This window comes from Gigantopelta aegis, chromosome 4 (assembly GCF_016097555.1).
Source record: "Gigantopelta aegis isolate Gae_Host chromosome 4, Gae_host_genome, whole genome shotgun sequence".
Taxonomy (NCBI): domain Eukaryota; kingdom Metazoa; phylum Mollusca; class Gastropoda; order Neomphalida; family Peltospiridae; genus Gigantopelta; species Gigantopelta aegis.
Genome location: NC_054702.1, coordinates 50,874,172 through 50,896,523, shown reverse-complemented (window position 1 = coordinate 50,896,523; position 22,352 = coordinate 50,874,172). Strand labels below are relative to the sequence as shown.

Below are 22,352 nucleotides of genomic sequence, written 5' to 3'. Positions count from 1 at the left end.
GACTCTTAGTTTGATCCTTTTCGAGTTTCCTTATTACTTAAAAGAAGAAATCCCAATGCCAAGATCGAAAACCAGTATCGGATTTCTTCTTGCAGTGTCTACACCAGTTAGAAACAACATGTAAGTTTAATGTTATGAGTAAACTCCAAAATAATTAAATTAAATGTCTGTGGAATCCGATTTAAGAAACCATGTGCATTGTAAACACAGTACTTTGGTCATCAGACACTAAAATGGACAGTTTTCATATTCAGAATACAATTAGACGACACTCATACTATTTACAACAAGCATTTTGAGAGTACTGCTAAAGTAATTGATACATGTCCCCTACCAGGCCCAACAATTTTTTGTATCTCCAAAATTCAAGGGTCATAACTCTGAAAAGTGGGTAAATCACCATGAATCTTAAACTTGATTTGTAAATCTATATACAAATGATAAAGCTATATACAAAATTTCATCTCGATATCTCCAGGCATTGCAAAAATCCGGAAAACAAATTTTCCCATCTCTTAAGTTGGGTAAATCGCCATGAAAGTCAAATTTGATCTCTAACAGTATGTGATCAACCCATACACAATATTTCAGCTCAATATCTAAAGGTCTTCTGGAAAAAAAGGTCTGGAAAACAAATTTTCACATCTCCTAAGTTCAAGGGATATAACTCCGTCAAAAATGGGTATATCGTTATGAAAATCAAACTTGATCTTAACAGTGCATGATGAAGCTATACACAAAATTTCAGCTCAATATTTCAATACTTCTGAAAAAAACATTCGGAAAACATGTGGGACAGACAGATGGATGGACGGATGGACAGAAGGACAGAGATAAAACTATAGTCCCCTCTGGTTGGACTGGTCAGGGACTAATAATACACTCAATAACAAACAATACATTCTTTATTCAGACACAATATTACATCGTGTTTAGAATGACTGCCGTGCAATCAAATGTTTGCTACATTTTATTTGAAACTTAATGTGACTGCTCGCCTACCACTATTTCAGGAGAGTAATCTTCAGTTCACCTTTATTTTCACCATGGTGAAGATGAACAGAACAAACATAACAAGCAAGTAAAAGTTGAACGGTCACATCAAAAACAGACTTGAGCTTCTACAAAAATTAGGCCAACCAACATCACACCATGTGCACAGAAGTGAATATTCTTAGCTAGAAACAGGATGGTTCAACAAAAGGTATTATTCAGGAGGACCATGAACGTTAAATGACACATCACCGGGTACAAAAAGCAGCTTACAATGAGCATGATAACCAGAGTGTTTTTCTGCTGGACAGCCAGGTTGGAGAATATTGTCGCTACCACAGTCATCATGTCATCTTTGTTCTTCTCACGTAACTGACATACACATTTGTCGTAGTTTCCTGGCAACAGAAATTTGAAAGTAAAGTAAATTTTTAAAATTATTATCACATAACCGACGCACATACTTGTCTTAGTTCCCTGGCATTGGAAATTATAAAATAAAATCATTTTGTAAATTAGTATTAATACACACATAAACATTTCAAATTACACCTTGGCTCAGATTTTCGAAGTTATCTTGGCATTATATCATAATACTATCATAGGGTATGGCAAGCGTTGTGACGTCATAGCTTATTATGGTTTTACAATATCGTAGCCCTAAGATAGTTTCGAAAATCTCTAGCCAGATAGCTATGTTTTACATAATAATGCTGAGGGGCTGTTAAACAAATATTCCTTTCCTTTGATAAACAAGAGCAAACAAATATATATATATATATATATATAATATAATAATTGTAGTTGTATAATGATTACGAATAAAAGAGAAACGAAGTGTAACCTTGTTGGAACTGAAGTTCTATGTGTATGTACTGGCGGAGGATGTCTTGTACGATGGACTTCATGTGACCGCGGATTCCGCTGCGGTACCTCTGAACGAGCTGCACGATGCCCTGGGTGGTCATGAAGAACACGTCGCGCTCTGTCCTCTTCGTCAGGGTCGCAGCGTGGCTGTCTATCACATTGGCAATCTGAAACAAAACAGCCCAGCAACACATGAGGCCTGCTGCATTGTTGTCATATGCCTGCACACTGTTGTAACATGACAACTTGTTACCCACCTGGTGAATGTTTGGGTGTGTGGAACAAATTTTGTATGCACTACCAGTTGCATATTAGTTCATAATGACGTTATTTCAGTAAGCAATGTCATCTACCCTTGTTTTACCTTTGTGCATTCCTATATCTTGCCAGATTTTACATTAAAAGGTGGGTAAAATACCATACTCTAGATATCATTTTTAAAAACTTAATTAATAAATTTACTAATCTTTGATACCATGAACAGTTCACTTGTTTCGTAAAAATTATATCTAGCGAAAACTCTTATAATAGTATTCTATATAACATTATATACCTAGTATATCAATGGTTGTGTTAGGAAGGAAAAAAGAAAAATATCTCAAAATAATATGCCAAATATTTAGCCACAGACCAAATCAAGTTTTTTATAATACTATTTAAAATAGAAGAAAATCTGGAACACAATTATTATAATAATGAACGAGTGAGTCAGTGAACGAATGAATGAATGACATTTTTTCTTAGCCGAACAAAAAAGAACAAAATATAGTCAAAGTTGTATTTGGCAAATTGATAAATGACAGCTTAAATACTGGCTATTTAGTGCTTTATGGCAGTAAAGTTAGGCTGAGTTTAATGGATTACCTGTTGACTAGGAAATTGGCACAGGACTGAAGTAATATTGCTAGCATAGGATGCCATAAGCTTGCGAATAGCTCGCTCCACTTTCACCGGGATTCGACCAGATATCACAGCAATTAGTTCCTGAAAAAAAAGAAAAAAAAAAATATTCAATACAGAATAATCTTTAAAGTATGAATTGTATTTTACATGCTTAGACCACGATTAAAACAAAATCCATTTTAGCAGATTCATTAATGTGTCTAATCCCTTTTTAAATTAGATGTCCTAACATTTTGGAAACACAAACTGTGCCCAGATGGTCAGTAAATATGTATCTCTTAATATACACAAAGAAAAAGGTTTAAGCACCCCCAGATATGATTACTTATATAATATTGGCATGCATTGCAACTGAAATTGCAATGACGATTCTGACAGGCATGGCGTTCCATAAAAAGGATGAGATCGTGCAAGCATGACGATGGTGTCACATCTCATCGTCGCATGCACGTGCAACATGCCACCCATAACTTTTCCAAAGTGCAGTATGGGTGCGTGTCCAAACTGGGTATTTAACGTGGCCGTCTTGCACTGTTCGATCATTATCAGTGAAGATGAATCAAAGGAGAATATCAGTGGATCAAAGATCACAAATAATCGGCATGCGTAACGCAGGAATGATGTTCAAAGCCATCGGCCGTCAGCTGGGGTACCACTACACAGTAATTAGCACTCGTTAGGAAACATGCCGTAACCAACTTTGTGAAGGATTTGCCATGGTCAGGTAGACCTCATGTAACATCAAACCGTGAAGACGTAGCACTGGGGCGGCTGGTACGGCGTCTACCGTTTGCAACAAGCACAGCGCTGAAACGTGAGTGGCTGCCCAATCGCCAGCTCTCTACAAGAACGGTGAAGAACCGCCTCAAACTGTTGGGATTGGCATCCAGACGAGTCATCAAGCGTCCCTTACTGTCAGAACGACACAAACGCTTACATTTGGCATGGTTTCTAGCACGGCGAGCGTGGAATCTTGAGAACATGGAGAAGGATTCATTGGTCTGACGAAAGCCAGTTCCTGCTTCACGTCACGGATGGGCGAATGAGGGTTTGGAGGCGGAAAAAGATGGCTTATGCACCCAAGAACATCCAACCAACTGTCCCATACGGAGGAGGCTCGGTAATGATTTGGGGGTGCATCTCCCATGACTGCAAGCTGGACCTGGTCACCGTTCAGGGCAATTTGACAGGTGACCAGTACATCCGTCAGGTCCTGGAACCAGTTGTCGTGCCACATTTCGACAACCACCCACTCGCTACAAGGCCTCAGTACATGGATGACAACGCCAGGCCTCATCGTTCCCGGGCTGTGATGGCACATCTCCAGAACAATGCTGTGACGACTTTGCCTTGGCCCGCCATGAGCCCCGATTTGAATCCCCTGGAGCACATTTGGGACATTCTTGGCCGTCGAATACAGAAACTAGATCCCCCTGTACAGAATCTGAGAGAATTGGAAGCTGCTTTGCATCGGGAGTGGCTGTTGCTGCCTCGTCAGAAGATCCGACACTTGACTGGGATGGTAAGGAGCAGGCTTGAGGCGGTCATCCGAGCACGTGGAGGGTACACAAAGTACTGAACGTTTGGACTGTCAGTGTCATCTAGGTAACCGAACGTAACTTTTTACCCAGAATTGACAATCTGCAAATGTCGTATGGACTCTGTAGATCCATACTTATAACGGGTATGTTTTGGGGTGAAAACACGACTGGTGAGGTTGCGACCATATTGTGATTAAAAATTCACCACAGCTGACAATTGTTGGTGTTTTCCTATTGTCAGAATGTTGTCCTTGCCTTTCACATACATTGCCATGACTTCATTACGTCAGTAATTGCATGCTAAAAAAACAAAAATTCATTTGTGTGTCAGAAATTTCGTGGGGGTGCTAACTTTTTTCCTTGTGTATATTATAAATTAATGCAGTTTAGGTGCAAAGGAATGAACTGTTTTCAGCATGCTTGGTATAATGTATCCCTGGAAGGACCAAGGGGGAATTTCTACATTAGTTCAGTTAGTACAATGCTGGACTCCCAAACATAGGATCCGCATTTCAAATCCATTCAGTGGAGACTGATTTGGAGCTGATAAAAGCACAAAACATTTATGAGAAAAATAAAAACACCTATTGTTAAGTACCTGCAATTCAAGCAGAGGAAGGGATGGATCTTTCAGACACTTCATGAGAACGGAAACATTGTTTTTCAGTCGGTCTTTGAAATAAGGTTCTGGCAAGATGTAGCCAGCCATTACATTCTGCAGCTGAGCTAGAGTTCTCTGGAACACTTGGTGCAATTTCATGCCATGTGTCGGCGGGTTCATCAAGCTGGGCAGACTGCCTTCAAATGGCATTGCCTGAAAAATAAACAAATGAAATTTAAAAAATATATTTTAAAATGTTTTAGTATTTGACACGTCTATAACAGATTATCTAGACTATTCTTTGATATCATTTAGACACAGTCGCTAATTTAGGTCACATAAAAATGGGTAATTTGTCATTGATGCCTTAAAGCTGTCGTTCATCACTGTTCACTATAAAATGGTATTAAAACATGGCAGCAGTCTTGTTTGTCGAATCAAGGCAGTGGAACATAATTACATATTGATTGTGAACATATTCAAATTTATTAATAAAAATTGTGCATAATCACAAGGTGTTCACATAATGTTAAAAAAAAACTTTCTTCGTGAATAAAAAAAAGTTAAAGTTTGTTTTGTTTAACTAGAGTAGATTGATTTATTAATCATCGGCTATTGGTCGTCAAACGTTTGGTAATTTTTACATTGTCTTAGAAAGGAAACCCCTTACATGTTTCCATTAGTAACAAGGGATCTTTTCTATGCACCATCCCACAACACGGTAGCACATACCATGGCTTGTGATATACCAGTCATAGTGCACTAGCTGGAACAAGAAATAGCCCCAAAGGGGATCGATCCTAGACTGACCGCACATCAGGTGAGTGCTTTACTACTGGGCTACATCCCAGCCCTTCATCAATAAATGAAAACAAATATGAGAATACATTATGTTCCTCTCTACTTGAACTCTAACCTGCTGCACTCTACTAGGATCATCAAGATGAAGACGCGACACAATGCTCCCAGGATCCAGCACAGCACCAGGTCGCTTCACAAAGTGAATACTGAACAAAAACAGTCAAATATAATTACTGGAATGTGTTTATATTATGAATATAAAAAGATGTTAACTAGAAAATAAATATTCCATAAAAATTTTGAATTAATTGTGCAATTAGATATAATTAAATTTATGTCTACAACAGCCATATTATTACACACAAAAATTTATATTACAGTGGTTTTTAATGTTTCAAAGTTGGGAGTTATTCAAAGTAGCTAAAATAATTGCCCCATAAAACACAATATGTAATCATATTTAATATGTAATATATTCCAAACATTTTATTGCAAAAAGTAACTGTTGCAGGCATCATAAGCACTGACGGAATATATCAGATATTTCTACAAGCCAAATTATTAAATTAATATCTTATTTTCTTTCTCAATTCTAATACATTGTCGTGATGTTATTGATAAAATGTGTTTTAATCTTTTTACCATTCTGTCATGTGACAGACAAAATGTGTTTAAACGTTTTTACTATTCTGTTGTGATACATACATAAAATGTTATGAATGTCTTTACCATTATGTTGTGATGTTATACACAAAACGTGTTTAAATGTTTTTACCATTCTGTTATGTTATAGACAAAATGTGTTTTTACCATTCTATCGTGATGTTATAGACAAAATGTGTTAAAATGTTTTTACCATTCTGTCATGTCAGACAAAATGTGATTAAATGTTTTTACCATTGTTGTGATGTTACAGACAAAATGTATTTAAATGTTTTACCATTCTGTTGAGATGCTATAGACAAAATCTGTTGAAATGTTTTACCACTGTCATGTTATAAACAAAATAGGCCGAATTTACAAAGCCTGTTTTTCTTAAATGCAAGTGTTTAAGCATAGTAAATGTATGTAGTTACATGCGTGTACGTCTATAACAGGCTTTGTAAATTCAACCCAATGTATTGAAATCTTTTTACCATCCACATTCTGACACCTGTAGCTCCATGACCATCTTCATGACTTCGATCTCAGCATACACGTCTCCAGCAAACACGTGACTGCCCTCCTCCACCAGGTAACTCAGCAGTTTCCCAGCAGATGGAGATCTAGAAAAAACAAAACAACCCAGAGGTAAATATATTTATACAGTCAAGCACTGCAATTTTAAGTTTTGGTAAACATTGCTCTCAAAATTAAAAAAAATACAAATTCAACCCCACAAAGAATCCCATACATAAAACAAGAATTTGGCCAAAGATTTTGAAATAAAGATATTAATTTAATGTAAAATCTTTACTTGGAGCTAATGGAAAAAAGTTGACATTGTTATCAAATTCACCACCACAGAGAAGTAACACACACATGTTTTTGTCATACTAAATTGTTGTCTGGACACTGACGTACAGTTTCGTAAGTTTCTACGACATACTGTTTCACAAGACCTTATGACTACCATCCAACTTACAAGTAGCTTATATAAAGTATCAGCCATCACATATTGTTTTACCAGATCATATAAGTTTCATCTAACTTGCAATAATCTTAATAATATATAAAATATCTTCTAGCTTAGCTTAGTAACTTGTTTAACCTTTAGACTACTGGATTAATTTTTAACAAAAACCACGTTGAGTGGGTACAAGTTTATAATTTTTACTCACATATATTCACTTAAATGTTTTATAAAAACATGAAATAAAGTTCATATATTAATCGGTAAGTATTATTTTCGTGTCTTTTTTTTTAATTTTTATTATTTTAGATCGGCTAATGGTGATTAAAATTAGGCAAAAAATCGAAAAAGTTGCGTTTACTTACGGGCATTTGTGGCCAGCTGTCCAGTATTTATGTCCATTATTCCCGATAACAGTGGTTTTCTGACCAGAATTTTTTTTAAAACCCGAACTAAGATTCATATTGCAATATTTGGTAATTTTCGTTGTTGGTAAAACGATCAAATTTATTATCAAATTAGCTGTCACAATCAGCTATCGATCCCTGAAAATGACCGCGACGTGCCGCCATTGTTGTCAAGTGAAAATACTTGCCGAAAACCACTTTTTGAACTCAAAATTTCAAGGTATTTTCAATTGAAAAAATCAAAACAAAAGCCACCATTTTGTAAAAAAAAAAAAAATCTTTAATTATATTTCCGTTTCCGGTGAGTGTCGTGTGCAAAACGGCCGGAAATATGAATTGGGGAATGCACTGTATACAGTGTACAGTATATCGACTGACGTGACGTCGGGCGAGATATCTCGCCTGCAGTAGTCAGAAGGTTAACGTGTCCATATACCACTAGGGTTTCGAACATGCCTATCCCGAGTCCGGCCTCCGATAGGATCAGGGGTCTGACTCAGGACAGGGATAACCTAACAAATAGGGGAAATTTTGAATATTTATATCTTCTAGGAAATACTGTTTAATTAGACCATACGAGGATTATACAAAAGTACAAGTTAATGTACAAATTGTAAAGTTTTCTGCTAGCAGAGACTAAAATTCAACACAATCAGCGGTCTTGCCTAAGCAGTGTTGGGTCATTTTCCTTCTGTAAAACACATGTTTTGTTGCCAATAGTGATGCGATAGCTGTCCACTTGGTCCTTCATGTACGTTGTGTAACTCGACCCGTCAATGGACAGCAGCAGGCCTCCATCATTCATTCTGAAATTCAATTTTAACTTTTCTTTTAATACAGCCGCAAAGAACTCAATATTATGTCTTTTATCTGCCTTTTTTTTTTTTTGTCATGATGGGCAATGTTATGATTAAACAATTGAAAAATCACTATAATTAATTTGCCATTATCCTTTCTAGGTTTCTGTTTCATCATATAAGACACTGTCATTGTAAACAAACAATTTATTAAAAACAAATTCAGACGATGTCCCTGTAAACAAATGTAAACACATTCTAAATATGTATACAATGTAAAAGTAAGTCTATATAAAAAAAAAATCATACAATTACACACAAAATACAACCATATGTCACTGTAAAAAAATATATACAAAATATGAGTCTATGTCATTGTAAACAAATATACACACTACACAATATGTCACTGTAAACAAATATATTCAATATATGGAGCTATATCAAAGGTGAGATATTCAGAACATTTGAATTTTGCTCTTCGATGTAAAGAGACTTGTTTTTATAATGTAATTTTTATATTATTGTAAAGAAATACACACAATATACAACAGAATGTCACTGTAAACAAATATACTCTTCAAAAGAAGAAACGCAAAACCACATTGTCGTAACATTTGGAGAATTGATTTAATTATTGAATGGGGAGTCCGATAATTACCAAATGTTGCAGGATTGTTCACAATTCACTCTAGTCCATTGTGAGTAAGTGATGGGACACACCACCAAGGTCAAGGTCATCTGGAGTCAATACCGGGTGTGGCCTCCGCGTGTGTTGACAACTGCCTGGCACCGCCTGCCCATTGAAGCAACCAGAGTACGGATGACGTCCCGGGGGATGGTGGCCCACTCGGCCTGCAAGGCTGCTGCCAGTTCGGGCAGGGTCTGGGGCTGTGGTTGTCACTGTCGGAGGCGTCGGTCCAACTCGTCCCATAGATGCTCAATTGGGTTCAAATCCGGTGATATCGATGGCCAAGGAAGGACATTAATGTTGTTGTTCTGTAGGAAAGCCGTTGTGAGACGTGCTGTGTGAGGCCTGGCGTTGTCATGTTGGAACACTGCGTTGGCGTTGGCCATAACTGGAACGATGTGTGGCCGGAGGATCTGGTCAATGTAGCCCTGTGCATTCAGGTTGCCCTGCACGTGGACCAGGTCAGTTCTGCTAGTGTGTGAGATGGCTGCCCACACCATGACACTACCCCCGCCGAATCTGTCCACTTCCTGCACGCAGTTTGCCGCATACCGTTCACCACGACGCCTATACACGCGACATCTTCCATCATGACGTCGGAGCAGAAATCGGGACTCGTCACTGAACCACACCTGTCTCCATCGCAGTTGAGGCCATTGTCGATGAATCTGGCACCACTGCAGTCGGAGTCGACGGTGTTGTGGTGTTAAGATGACACCTCGAACTGGACGTCTGGCACGAATTCCTACCTCACGTAGGCGGTTCTGTACGGTCTGGTCGGATATCCTGCACAGACCTGGTATTGCTGCGGCTGTGGAGGTGGCAGTAGTCAATCGTTCCCGAAGGTGGTGTACCCGGATGTAGCGGTCCTGCCCGGGGGTAGTGACCCATGGTCGACCGGATCTAGGGAGGTCACGTGTTGATCCATGTTGTTGGTAACGGTCCCACAGTCTGGAGATGGTGCTTGGGGACACATGGAATGCCCTGGCAACGGCCGTTCTGGATTCGCCTGCGTCTAGTCGGCCGATGGCATTGTTTCTCTGCGGTTCACTGAGACGTGGCATGTCCTGGATTGTCAACTGTCGGCCAGATACAGAGGCCAGGCAAGCGAACACTCTGCACTTTTATACTGTCGGTGTTCATGTTGCACGTGCAGACAACGCACGTGCAGTGGTGACATGGTTTGCACGTGGCTGCGTTTTTGCGAATATTCACATTTTGGAACTTTATTGTACAGTAGCTGCGTTTTATCGAATGTAACCGTGGGAATGTGTTTGGGACATGCAATGACCTTATATTCACAAAGCATGAACTGGTAGGAAACATAAAATCGGAGTTATAACCCATTTGTACCCTTTTGCGTTTCTTTTTTTGAGGAGTATATATACACTATATGACACTATATCATTGTAAACAAATATACCTGTGAACTTCCACGTCAAGGATGGTATTGTTGGCAGAAAGAAAATAGCTTGTTGGTCCAGTTTTCACAACCTAAAAATTGTACAAGGTTGTGAGCATAATAAAAAATACTAACTGATGTCAGTGAGTTATACTTTTGTAACTTTCAGGCTATGTGTTTATATGTTTAAATGTGAGAATAAGTTGTACTGGAAGAAACAAAAAGTAAAATCGCATTCAAATGTTACGTTATCAAACATCTATATTACTAGCTACCCTATTAACAATGTCTACAAGTCATCCAGTTTACACGAGAAAATGTAATCAATTGGATGGGCCTGTAATTCACTTTCCAACAGAGGGAGACAATGTATTATCTTCACAGTTGGGAGGGCAGTGCCCCCAAACCACACTTTTGACACCCATGTATAAGAATTGATCATACGACCTCAACTATTGAACCAAACTAAGTTTTAAAACTATAATTATAATTACAATATATAGGTGAGTTGTTCTACTTAAAATGCATTTGTGATGCATATTCATAATCGGAACCTTTCTTGTTAACAATACCTGTATATGTATTTATACTAAAAAGGAAGGAAAGAAATGGTTTATTTAATGATGCACTCAACACATTTTATTTACGGATATAAGGCGTCAGACATATGGTTAAGGAGGGAGGAAACCCGCTGTCGCCACTTCATGGCCTACTCTTTTCGATTAGCAGCAAGGGATCCTTTATATGCACCATCCCATAGACAGGATAGCACATACCACAGACTTTATCCAGTTACGGAGCACTGGTTGGAATGAGAAAAAACCCAATCATCAGAAAGGATTTATATTAATAGTGAAGTAAATTTAGAAAATTTGTTTCTAATTTTCATTATTATTCATACTTACCTAGTACTAGCACAACAACAATGCTATACGACCCTGAGTTATAACCTCCACTGCAGAATTATCTCCCCTTGCCGGATGTATAACCTACACCCGCGCATGGGTAGACCGTATATCCTCGTTATCGATTCAAAGTCGTCCAGAATGACTGAATCAAAAAACACCTCTCTCGGGGCGGGTGGGACGTAACGGTTGTTGTTGTGCTAGTACTAGGTAAGTATGAATAATAATGAAAATTAGAAACAAATTTTCTAATAATCTTATTCAACTTACCGTACTAGCACAACAACAATGCTATAACAGACGTGATATAACACTGTTAAAGCACGAGAATTTAACATTAAAGGGAGGAGGTAAGAAAACAAGCAGGACTTACCCATTCAACCAGTAGTGTTCGTCTCAAGTAATGATACAGTGAAAAAGCAACCCACATCATACGAGGTATAAAATGTCAAAGTGACTTTTAAATTGAAGAACTACAACCCCAATTAAAAGTAAACCAAGTTAACAAGGTGAGGAAACCCGCACACCAAGTAGTGGTAAAAGACACTCGACTGCCCCAGATAGTCAACCATCCACCCCCCACTCTCCAAACAGGAGGTGGAGAACTATCTCCCAGAAAGACTGCTGCTAGCGACCGGTCAAAATAAGGGTCGCCCCCTACTCGTGGCCCTGCGCACCGAAATGAGTTGCTGCCCTGCAATGACTGACTGAATCCGCCAAGTTCCGTTCGGACCAACAGCCATATCACGGAAATAAAACCGGTCAAACATGTGTCGACCTTTCCAAAATCCCGCACTCATGACCTTGAAAATGTCCAAAGAATCATTGAAATTAAGGGAAGCAGAAATCGCCCGAATCTCATGAGATCGAACAGAGAAATTCCGCAGAACATGATCACCCGCCTTCTCATATGCCAGTTTGATGGTTGCAGCAATCCATCTCGACAAAGCATTCTTCGTAATGTCTCCTGGTTGGCGTGTGAAAGAGATAAACAGTCTCTTAGTGTTTTGCCGGAGATTTCTAGTACACTCCAAATAGAATTTCAAAGCCCGCACCGGACAAAGAAGTCTATCAGAATTATCCACAGAAAGCGTACAAGACACTGAATAATGGCCGGAGGAAACTCTTCCCCTGGCACCTGGTTCATAGCCACGAAAACAGGATCAGTACTTAATGTAACTGACCCGTCCGTATTGTAATCCACCAAATCATGCAAAAAAGCATTAATCTTACTAATACGACGGCAAGCCGCTAGTGAGACCAGAAACAAAGTTTTCCACATCAAATGACGAAGACTGGCGAATTTCAAAGACTCGTAGGGCTTGCCTTTGAGTGCATGCAGAACCAGAAAAACATTGCATTTAGGCAAAATGGAAGGCTTCCCAACCATGTTTAGCAACGATTTAAGCAAGTCATGCAACACGAGATTCGTTGAGAAATCTTGACGTCCACACTGCCTCAGAGTAGTGAAAATGGACGACCGGTGACTTCTCACTGTTTGAACCTTCAGCTGTCTTTCTTGGACAAGAGCCAGAAAGTACTCAGCTAAATCATTAACAGTAGGCGACAAGGGATCCACGTCCCTCTCAGTCGCCCAACGAACCCAAGCGCCCCAGTGACACTGGTAGACCCTCTCTGTAGATTGTCGCTTCAACGAGGAGACGAGCTCAGCAACCCGTTTAGAAAAGCCTCGGTTTCGGAGGGAAACCCCGACAACCACCATGCGTGAAGTCGGAAAAACCTCCAGCTTTGGATGCCACTCTGTCCGACGCAGTCTCTGACTGAGCAGATCGGGTATCAACAGCAACCGCACCGGCTCCTGCACTAAAAGTGACAGGAGCGGAGGAAACCAGGCTTGAGCTGCCCAACTCGGGGCTACGAGCGTGACACGACAAGATTGCTGTCTATCTTTGCCAGAACCTTGCCAAGCAGAACCGGAGGGGGAAAGGCGTAAAAATCCAGTCCCGTCCAGTCCATGCTCAACGCATCGTACTCCAGTGCCAGTGGGTCTGGTACCAGCGATACAAACACTGGCAACTGACTGTTCAGGCAAGTGGCAAACATATCGAGTTGAGGACTCCCCCACAACTGAAGAACTCGATAAGCCACCGTCCGGTGCAACATCCACTCCGTCTGAACCGGGGAACGACGACTCAAAGCATCCGCCAAGACGTTCACGGACGAAGGAATGTGTTTGGCCGATAACACCACTCTCCCAATCGTCGCACCATTCCAGAATCTCCAAAGCCGCAAGACTCAATGACAGGGATTTGGTACCTCCCCACCGATTGAGGTACACAACAACCGACGTGTTGTCCGACCTCAACAAAATCCGAATATGTCGAATAACAGTCCTGAAATGGAGACAAGCGCGACGCACTGCTTCCATCTCCAACAGGTTGATGTGACGACTCCTCTCTGAAGGAGTCCACACCCCTGACAGATGTTGATCCAGAAGGTGCGCACCGAACCCCTCGAGGGAAGCATCAGTAAACAGGACCAACTCTGGAGAAAGTGGGTGTAAAGGAACGGCCTGGGACACTCTTGGATCGGAAGAATGAACCAAGGCCCCAATGGTATCACCAAATACCAGATAGGAACGTACCTAAATGGTTATTGACTTGAAAAAGAATTTTAGATAACCTCTCCAAAGTCTCTAAATCCGTGAATGGCACACTGACATTAGGAGATGGGTGGCAGTCTGCCTTCACCCTAGCGGAAACAACCGCTGGATGTGAAAGGAAGGAAGCTCCCAATGTCTTATACGAAGACGTGGACAAAACCTTCGCCACAGACAACAGTTTCCCGGTAGCTAACGCTGCCGGAAACTCTTCCACCACCGCCCCCAAAATACGATCACTACCCGCAATCAAAGCATCAATCTCCGCAAGAGATTCATGCGCCTCGTGTGCTAACGGCAAGCCGAAATCCTGCCAAGGAGCGTCTGTCGCTAAAGGCCGGTTTCCAAACGAAACACCCTTGTAACACTGAACAGCCTCCTCTGACGGAATTGCATCCGCGCACACCAGTCGGACCTGTTCCCGTACAAAACCAAGAACCGCCTGGTAATCATAATCGCCGTCTGGCATACCATCGGCCAAATTGGGAATCTCGTCAAGCACCGAACCTGGTGCCGACCCTTCCCCCGAACCACACACTGATTCGGAGGGAAAATCGTCTTCCGAAGAAGAATTTTTTTCAAATGACGCGCCATGCGCTGACCGTAACGGAAACGAAACTGCATGGGCAGGATGATGCGAACCGGCCGAATCTGCAAACTGGTCCAACCCCGGTCTCGCTGGAAACCCCGGCGGTGGAGGGACTGGTGGAGGGACTGTTGGAGGCGATTCCCCTAGCCAGGCCATGAAATTCTCAAAAAGAGAAACATAGTCCCCCCGAGTCCGCCCCTGAGGGCGACCCGAAACCATCGGACCCTGAACGAAAGGTTCCGCCCACGCAGTCGAGGGATAACGCCTGGAACCTCTACCCCGATCTGACAGGTCCTGATTGACCATCGGTGTAGACACAGGTGTCGGTTGAACCGGACCGTCAGGAAATTTCGTACATGTACGAATCCTGCTCCGAATTCTGAACCCAACGTACCACGTGTGGATTAGCCAACCCAGTTGACGTAGCCACATGCGAACGATCTAAAAGTTGATGACGCTGTACAGGCACCCCAACAACAGAAGGGATGCCTACTGGCGTCGCACCCGAAACAATGCCACCAGGCTCCATGACCGAGACAACGTTGTAAGACTTCGCGATTTCGCCAAGTGGCTCGACGCGTTGGCCGAAACAGCGCCCTCGGACGCCACGACCAACCTTGCACCAGAAATCTGGTGAGCCAAACGGCGCTGCGAAGCGGACTTCATTCTAGAGCTAATCGACCCCTCCACAGAAGGACCGATAACCCTGCCCCCATCAGCAAGATGGGAGTCGGAACTGAGAGACACAGTCGTTCCTGCCACGACTGCACTCCCTCCGACTGACGCCCCCGTTACAACCGTAACCGGCGCCGCCTCCACCGACGGAGGCAAAAGCAAATCCCCAGGTCGAACGGAGCCCAACTTGGAAGAAACCTTCCCTGCTTCAGCCGAAACAGGGAGCAACAGCGCCCCCTCCGCGCCAAGCGGCACTTCGGGTTTACTGGTATCACCATGAAGATGGTGAACAGACGAGGAGGCGCCCTTGCGCCTACCACTTGTCCGCGAGCTCTTTGAAGTGGACACCGACTTGCCGACTCCCGGCAAATCGGTATGGAGCACGCCCCCGGAGGTTGCCATTGTGCTCCGCCCGTCCCGTTCACGTCTAATCATCCTCTTTCGCTCGGCGTCTTTTGACAACTTCTTAGACTTCCCTCACGTGGAGGGGGACCAATTTACACAGATATGACACTGGCGTTCAAAACAACAAGAACGACATGCCCGACATAACAAATGCTGATCAAACTGGGGCAGTCGTTTAAGACAACCCCCCTCGGCACACACAACCAACCGGTTGGAGCCCGAGGAAGCCATGTCAGACATTAACCCCCTGTGTAAATTACCCAAAAGACCTCGTATGACAGAGTAAAACAAAATTACAAATTAATAAACAATCTGACAATTTGACAATTTTTTTACTACAGAACTCGAACACGACTGCAATGGAGGACTGCAGAATGAAAAAAAACGAGGATATACGGTCTACCGATGCGCAGGTGTAGGTTATACATCAGGCAAGGGGAGATAATTCTGCAGTGGAGGTTATAACTCAGGGTCGTATAGCATTGTTGTTGTGCTAGTACGGTAAGTTGAATAAGACTATAACTAACCCGCAAAGAATATCTGATCCCTTCATATATGAATTCAACATCAGCACAATTTCGAAGTGATGATGATGGAAGAATCTGGCCCCTGAAATGAGATGTAACAAACAGCTTTCACATACAACCTTCACATACAACCAACGAAATCCTGTCATCTACCTGTGTCTTTATATCATCAAATCTGCTACGATCATTATTTAACAAATGTTAGTATGGAAAATCTTGGGTCTGTTTTACCAAATTAACATGGAAAAGCCTGGGTCTGTTAACTGATAATCTGGATTTGAGAATGAAGAAAACTGAGACTGGGTGTTTTCAATTTTAAGATGCTCTATTATATACAGTTAAAATTATTTGAAAAGAAATTCTATAACTTTTCTGAAATGAAGCTGGTGCAATTGCTGGACAGAAGATGCAAGCACCACCGGCAAATTGTTCACAGCCCACAACATATAGCAAGAATCGTAACTCCCACCCCCAAGACATTTTTTAAATGGACTACCATTAGATACAATTTTCTGGCAAGGTAAATATCAGATTGTGTAAAACATTTCACTCTTTTATCATGTTACACTACTGTGTTAAGTTTTCTCCAACTCAAAGCAATAATCATACCTTTCAAGCCAGGTCTGGAAGTCCTGGAAACTTCTCAGAATGGCCTGGTCTGCTATGTGCAGTGCTCCACAGATAACCCCCAGCATCGTGTCGGGTTTTTCAGCTTGCACCTTCTCTAGGATGAGGTTGTCCAGCCAGCCGGTTGTTATTGTGTTCTCCTGGTATGTGGTCGTCTCCAACAGTTTCACCAGGTACTCAACAGTTGTCCGGAAATCACCTCGGATAGACAGCTCACGCAGAGCTACGACAAGGTTTCTAGAACAGACAAAAATATAAAATAAAAAATAAATAAAAATAAAACATATTTCCATTGTTTTAAGATACAAGAAGCAATTTTCTTTTTTTTCATTGGTATGTCATTGTAAGAACATTCGTTTCCATCCTCAATTTTAATTACAGTGATGTACCAGACTTAATAGAGGACAATGGGAGTGTTTAACAATATATCAACACATTTTTGTGTAATTTAATCCTGTTTGGCCATTTTGAGTTCAACATGGTTATTAAGACATTTTGACCAAAGTTAGAAAACAAACCTGCAACCACCACATTGACAACTCCTTCTTAGTAGACAGGATCTTTAATATTCACTTTCTTAGACAGAAGAGCCCACACCACATCCTCTGGTCACACAGATCAATGAGTTTTGCTAACAACATTAAGGATGTATTTAAGTATGTACTACGTGTTGTTGCAGGCACTTACTCTCTGGCATCCTCTCTGTCTTCGCCCCACGAGAAGCAGTGTCCAAACTGAGAATCAGCAAACTCGTGGAGCCCACCGGACGCAGCCACGCTGAAGTAACCCCACACGTTCTTGCTGCTGCGGAAGTTCAACTCCTGAACAGTTCCAGAACTCGGCTTAAAACCCTAGAACAAAAACACACTAATCATCAACAACAGTAAAAATTTGCTAAGAAAAAGTTAGTTTGTTTAACGACACCACTAGAGCACACTGATTTATTAATCATCGGCTATTGAATGTCAAACGTTTAGTAACTGTGATGTAGAGAGGAAACCTGCTACATTTTTCCATTAGTAACAAGGGATGTTTTATATGCACCATCCCGCAAAGGACAGCACCTACCAGTCGTGGTGCACTGGTTGGAACAAGAAATAGCCCAATGGGCCCACCAACATAAATTGATCCTAAATCAACTCCGCTTCAGGCGAGCGCTTTACCACTGGGCTACAGCCCAACCACAAAACATGTTTGATCTGGTAACAGAATAGGCAGCAGGGTTCATACAGGTATGAGAAAATAAAATTCAAGGACTTTCACTGACTTTTTCAAGTACTTAAATTCATTTTTCAGGGACACAATAACATGTTTTAATTAAATTTACCTAGTAATAAAAAGTAGACTGTCTTAGTAGACTAATTATACACTGCTTCAAGTGTTCACTCACACTCCTTCATGGTCTGCTGGATGGAGTCCTTAACCCCTTCCAACTTGACTTGTTTTTCCTTAATAGCGTTTCTAAACAAGTTAAAACTTGACAATAATTTCCAATCTTTCAGCTTGAGTAGCCACATCATCACATGAGGCTACAAGAGTCTGAACATCAGTACACAATTGTTTCTTTTCCCTGGTCAATTCTTCCAAGTTCTTACATTTCACCGAGTTTCTATCACTGTTCTTTTGTTGTTCGTTCTCCCTTTCTGTCAGTACTTTTGGTCATAAATGTAGTAATATTCCCTGCGAGTCTTGTTGCCTTCATCTTGGTGCTGATATCTGCGTTTCTTCGATTTCATATGACTTCATAACCCTGCCTCGCTTTAGAGCATAGTCTGCATCGCGCTTTGTGTCCATCATCGGGCACACACAAAAGCCAGTCTTTGTAATCCTCAGTTTGCAACCTGGTATCGTTAAATTTACACTTGCCTGGAATGTTGAAAGAATTTTCACAGTCAATTTAACAATCAAATAATGGCGTCTTCCGATGATGCACAACAACCACATGTCCGCATGCGCAAATACTTTGACCCAATCAGAGAGCAGTATTTGTGAATATTTAATTTCCGTGGACAGCCTAAGCACATATTTGGCGGGAATAACAAAACAGTTTTGGATTGATGCATAAATAAACCTACGGAAGCGATTCAATATTTTTACTAAAGCTAGGAAAGGTATGTTTCCTATTTTTTCAGGAGGGGAAAATAAAATTCAAGGACTTTTAAAAGGACTTTTCACAAAAATATGATTTTTCAAGGTTTTCAAGGCCTTTCAAGCACTTCAAGCACCTGTGCGAACCCTGATAGGCAGGGACAGTGAAAAACCCCCAACATTTTTCATGCTTAACAAATATAACTCGCCTCATCAGGATTTTCACTAGTTATTCTTGCTGCAATGACATGTCCTCTTGGTCTGGGCTTAATTTTTGGGTTGTCAAAATCAATCTGCGAATTACCCCACGGATCTTCACCATAGAGTAACCGGATGTCTTTTAATCTGCACAGTGGAAGGCCCATTGCAATCTGTAAAATTAAGACAAAATTAAAGCTTATAATAATCAATTAGATGGTTGAAAATTGTAGTGTTGAAATATAAAATTAATTTAATCTAGCCATTGTTTTTCATCTAAATTACTCTCAGAGTATAAATGCCCATTTAGTAGCTATCACATCCTAAGTGACAGTTAAACTAATATAATTGTAGAAAGGTAAGAACTGTCTGATCAGTTACTAACAAAGTGTTTTTAGTTGGTGTGCCAAATTAGTGTACCATAATGCCAACCAAGGTATATTGTGACAATGTATATTTCTGGTCATGAGAACATTTTAAGTAATTAACTGGACTAGTATATAGTAAATGCCTACTAAGCTTAGAGAATGAGAAGATATAATAAAAAATAATACTAACAATATATTGTTTTTTTTAAATTGTTAATACATGTATTTATAAATTCTCATGAGATTACCTGGAGTTGTGCTGCTGGCAGGTTGACATCGGCCACCATCTCTGTGCATGGGTGTTCAACCTGTAGACGTGGATTCAACTCCAGGAAGTTGAACTCAGCAGTATCAGCATTATACAGGTATTCAACTGTCCCAGCACTCACATAACCCACCACCTTAGCTAGAGAGACGGCAGCCTGGAACAAATAAAATAGCACATAATTGCCAAAAATAAACATCAATGGCCATTACGTTGTTAGAACTTGGTATACTTGTGACATTGCAGTGCTGAATGCAGAAAAATGCATCCATTAACCCTTTCCGACTATGGAATGGGAAATCCCGTTAATAAAAAAATCACCGTTCAGACTACAGAACGGGAAATCCCGTTGTGTGTTTTCAGTTTGTATTTACAGCAAGATTTGTCACAGGTTGACATGCGAAATAGAGGCAGTGCTAACAACAACATCCTGTAGAAGTGTTACATGATTTGCCGTGAGAATGTGCTCATTTGTTCGGAACTTTTCAGCCTATTTGGTATAACTGTTCTGTTAACTACAATGGCGACATCCATTTTCTATAATATGACCTTCACAGAAAATTACTGTGATAGTGATGTTTTATCGTAATGTAACAGTGATAATTCCGTTGGAATTCCACTAGCTGAAATACTATCACGAATTCAAGACGACATACCACTTTAGAGATTTGCACGTGGTCGGAAAGATTTTCCAAATGAGTTTATTCATTTACACATTTTCGTAGAAATTTGGTATGTTTTTATAACCAATGATTTTGTTTATTATACCTGTATATATGTATAATAATGAGCTCCTTCTCATAGAAAATTGATTTATGTTTACAAATATGCTTGAAACAGTCTTTTACTATGAATAATAAATAAGTTATCATCAAAAAACCATTTGTAAATTTATTCTTTGTTTAACTGTCAAATATATCAATTCCTGGGGCACTTTGAAGACAATGGGTTAACGAGTCTGAAAGGGTTAAGAAACATTTATTTGTTTCTTATTGAATACTGAATGGAAAGAAAAGGAATGTTGCATGACTTCCCACATTTCTTACTCGGGGTCTAATAAATGATAAGTTTGAAATTTAATCTACAGAATGAGAGATGAAAACCAGTTCTACCACGACTTACTATTACTAATCGGCAGAAAGCTTTCTTTTAAAGACACTTCCAGAGGGTAGTTTTCGACACATTTTATTTGTTGAAGAAAGACTTGGCCAACACAAACTTTAGAGCACCAGTTCAATGAAACAAGAATATTCAGCCACTGGAAACAGAAGAATGAGCATTCACAAACGTAAGAACATAAAAAAGTTTATGTCGGACCTGTTCCATCTTTTCAAAAACATCAGCATCTGCAATTTCTGCAGGAGCCTCTTCAATAATTTTCTGATGTCTGCGCTGGATTGAGCAGTCTCGGCCAAACAGAGAGATGGCATTTCCATAGCAATCAGCCAGTAGCTGCACTTCCAGATGTCGAGCATCGGAGGCTAACTTCATGACAAATATCGGAGAACCAGGGTACCTCAGCTTGAACCTAAAATAATCACAAAATGGTCTCAAGTTTTACATTTTAAAAATAAACACAATAAACCCTGTATTCAGCAATTTAACAGTGGCCACTTTTGAAGTTTGATACTTTATATACTGGTAATTATTATATTAGGTAATTTGGGGGTAAAATGTGAGATTGCCTCTTAACATGAAAGAAAGAAAGAAGTGTTTTATTTAATGACGCACTCAACACACTTTATTGACGGTTACATGGCGTCAGACATATGGTTAAGGACCACACAGATTTTTTTTAGAGGAAACCTGCTGTCGCCACATAGGCTACTCTTTTACGACAGGCAGCAAGGGATCTTTTATTTGCGCTTCCCACAGGCAGGATAGCACAAACCATGGCCTTTGTTGAACCATTTATGGATCATTGGTCAGTGCAAGTGGTTTACACCTACCCATTGAGCCGCACTCACTCAGGGTTTGGAGTCGATATCTGGATTAAAAATCCCATGCCTCGACTGGGATCCGAACCCAGTACCTACCAGCCTGCAGACCGATGGCCTGCCACGACGCCACCGAGGCCGGTACGCCCCCTCTTAACCTGCTTTAGTGGTCTGGATTGTATGAGCAACTTATATTTAATTTCTTATTTTGAAATGCTACGTCTGCAAACTTAAACCAGTTTTTAAGAAGACCATAGGGTTCATACATTTTGTTATCAACCTGGTACCAAATTTTATTACATTTTCCTCAACATTTTTTTCTTTCTTTTTTGGGGGTAATATTACGTTTCGATGTGAATCGCCTTTCTTTTTATGTTATTTTAATTGGAAAAACATATTTAACCAGTTATCACATTTCACGGCTTTCCAAGACCCAACTTAAATTTCCATCACTTTCCAGGCAGAAAAAATTACATTAGAAAATTCCATGTCTAATATGAATCCTGCATCAGCATTTCATATGAATTTTACTT

The 22,352-nt window shown here is 40.5% G+C and overlaps 1 protein-coding gene across 3 annotated transcripts in view; it reads right to left on the bottom strand.

Annotated features, from left to right (window-relative positions):
• LOC121370690 (acetyl-CoA carboxylase-like) overlaps window positions 1-22,352 on the bottom strand; it is a 106,439-nt gene that overhangs the window by 43,292 nt on the left and 40,795 nt on the right. For 2 of the 3 annotated variants that reach the window (XM_041496093.1, XM_041496094.1), the window contains exons 2-15: window positions 21,200-21,410; window positions 19,866-20,039; window positions 19,261-19,422; window positions 17,651-17,814; window positions 16,946-17,200; window positions 16,337-16,418; window positions 10,637-10,707; window positions 8,391-8,531; window positions 6,843-6,971; window positions 5,822-5,912; window positions 4,903-5,118; window positions 2,725-2,844; window positions 1,838-2,027; window positions 1,267-1,391 (exon numbers count right to left, since the gene is read on the bottom strand). In XM_041496093.1, coding sequence (XP_041352027.1) covers window positions 1,267-1,391; window positions 1,838-2,027; window positions 2,725-2,844; window positions 4,903-5,118; window positions 5,822-5,912; window positions 6,843-6,971; window positions 8,391-8,531; window positions 10,637-10,707; window positions 16,337-16,418; window positions 16,946-17,200; window positions 17,651-17,814; window positions 19,261-19,422; window positions 19,866-20,039; window positions 21,200-21,410 — 2,131 coding nt within the window. The remainder of the gene's footprint in view (window positions 1-1,266; window positions 1,392-1,837; window positions 2,028-2,724; window positions 2,845-4,902; window positions 5,119-5,821; window positions 5,913-6,842; window positions 6,972-8,390; window positions 8,532-10,636; window positions 10,708-16,336; window positions 16,419-16,945; window positions 17,201-17,650; window positions 17,815-19,260; window positions 19,423-19,865; window positions 20,040-21,199; window positions 21,411-22,352) is intronic. The other variant, XM_041496096.1, reaches the window with a different exon arrangement.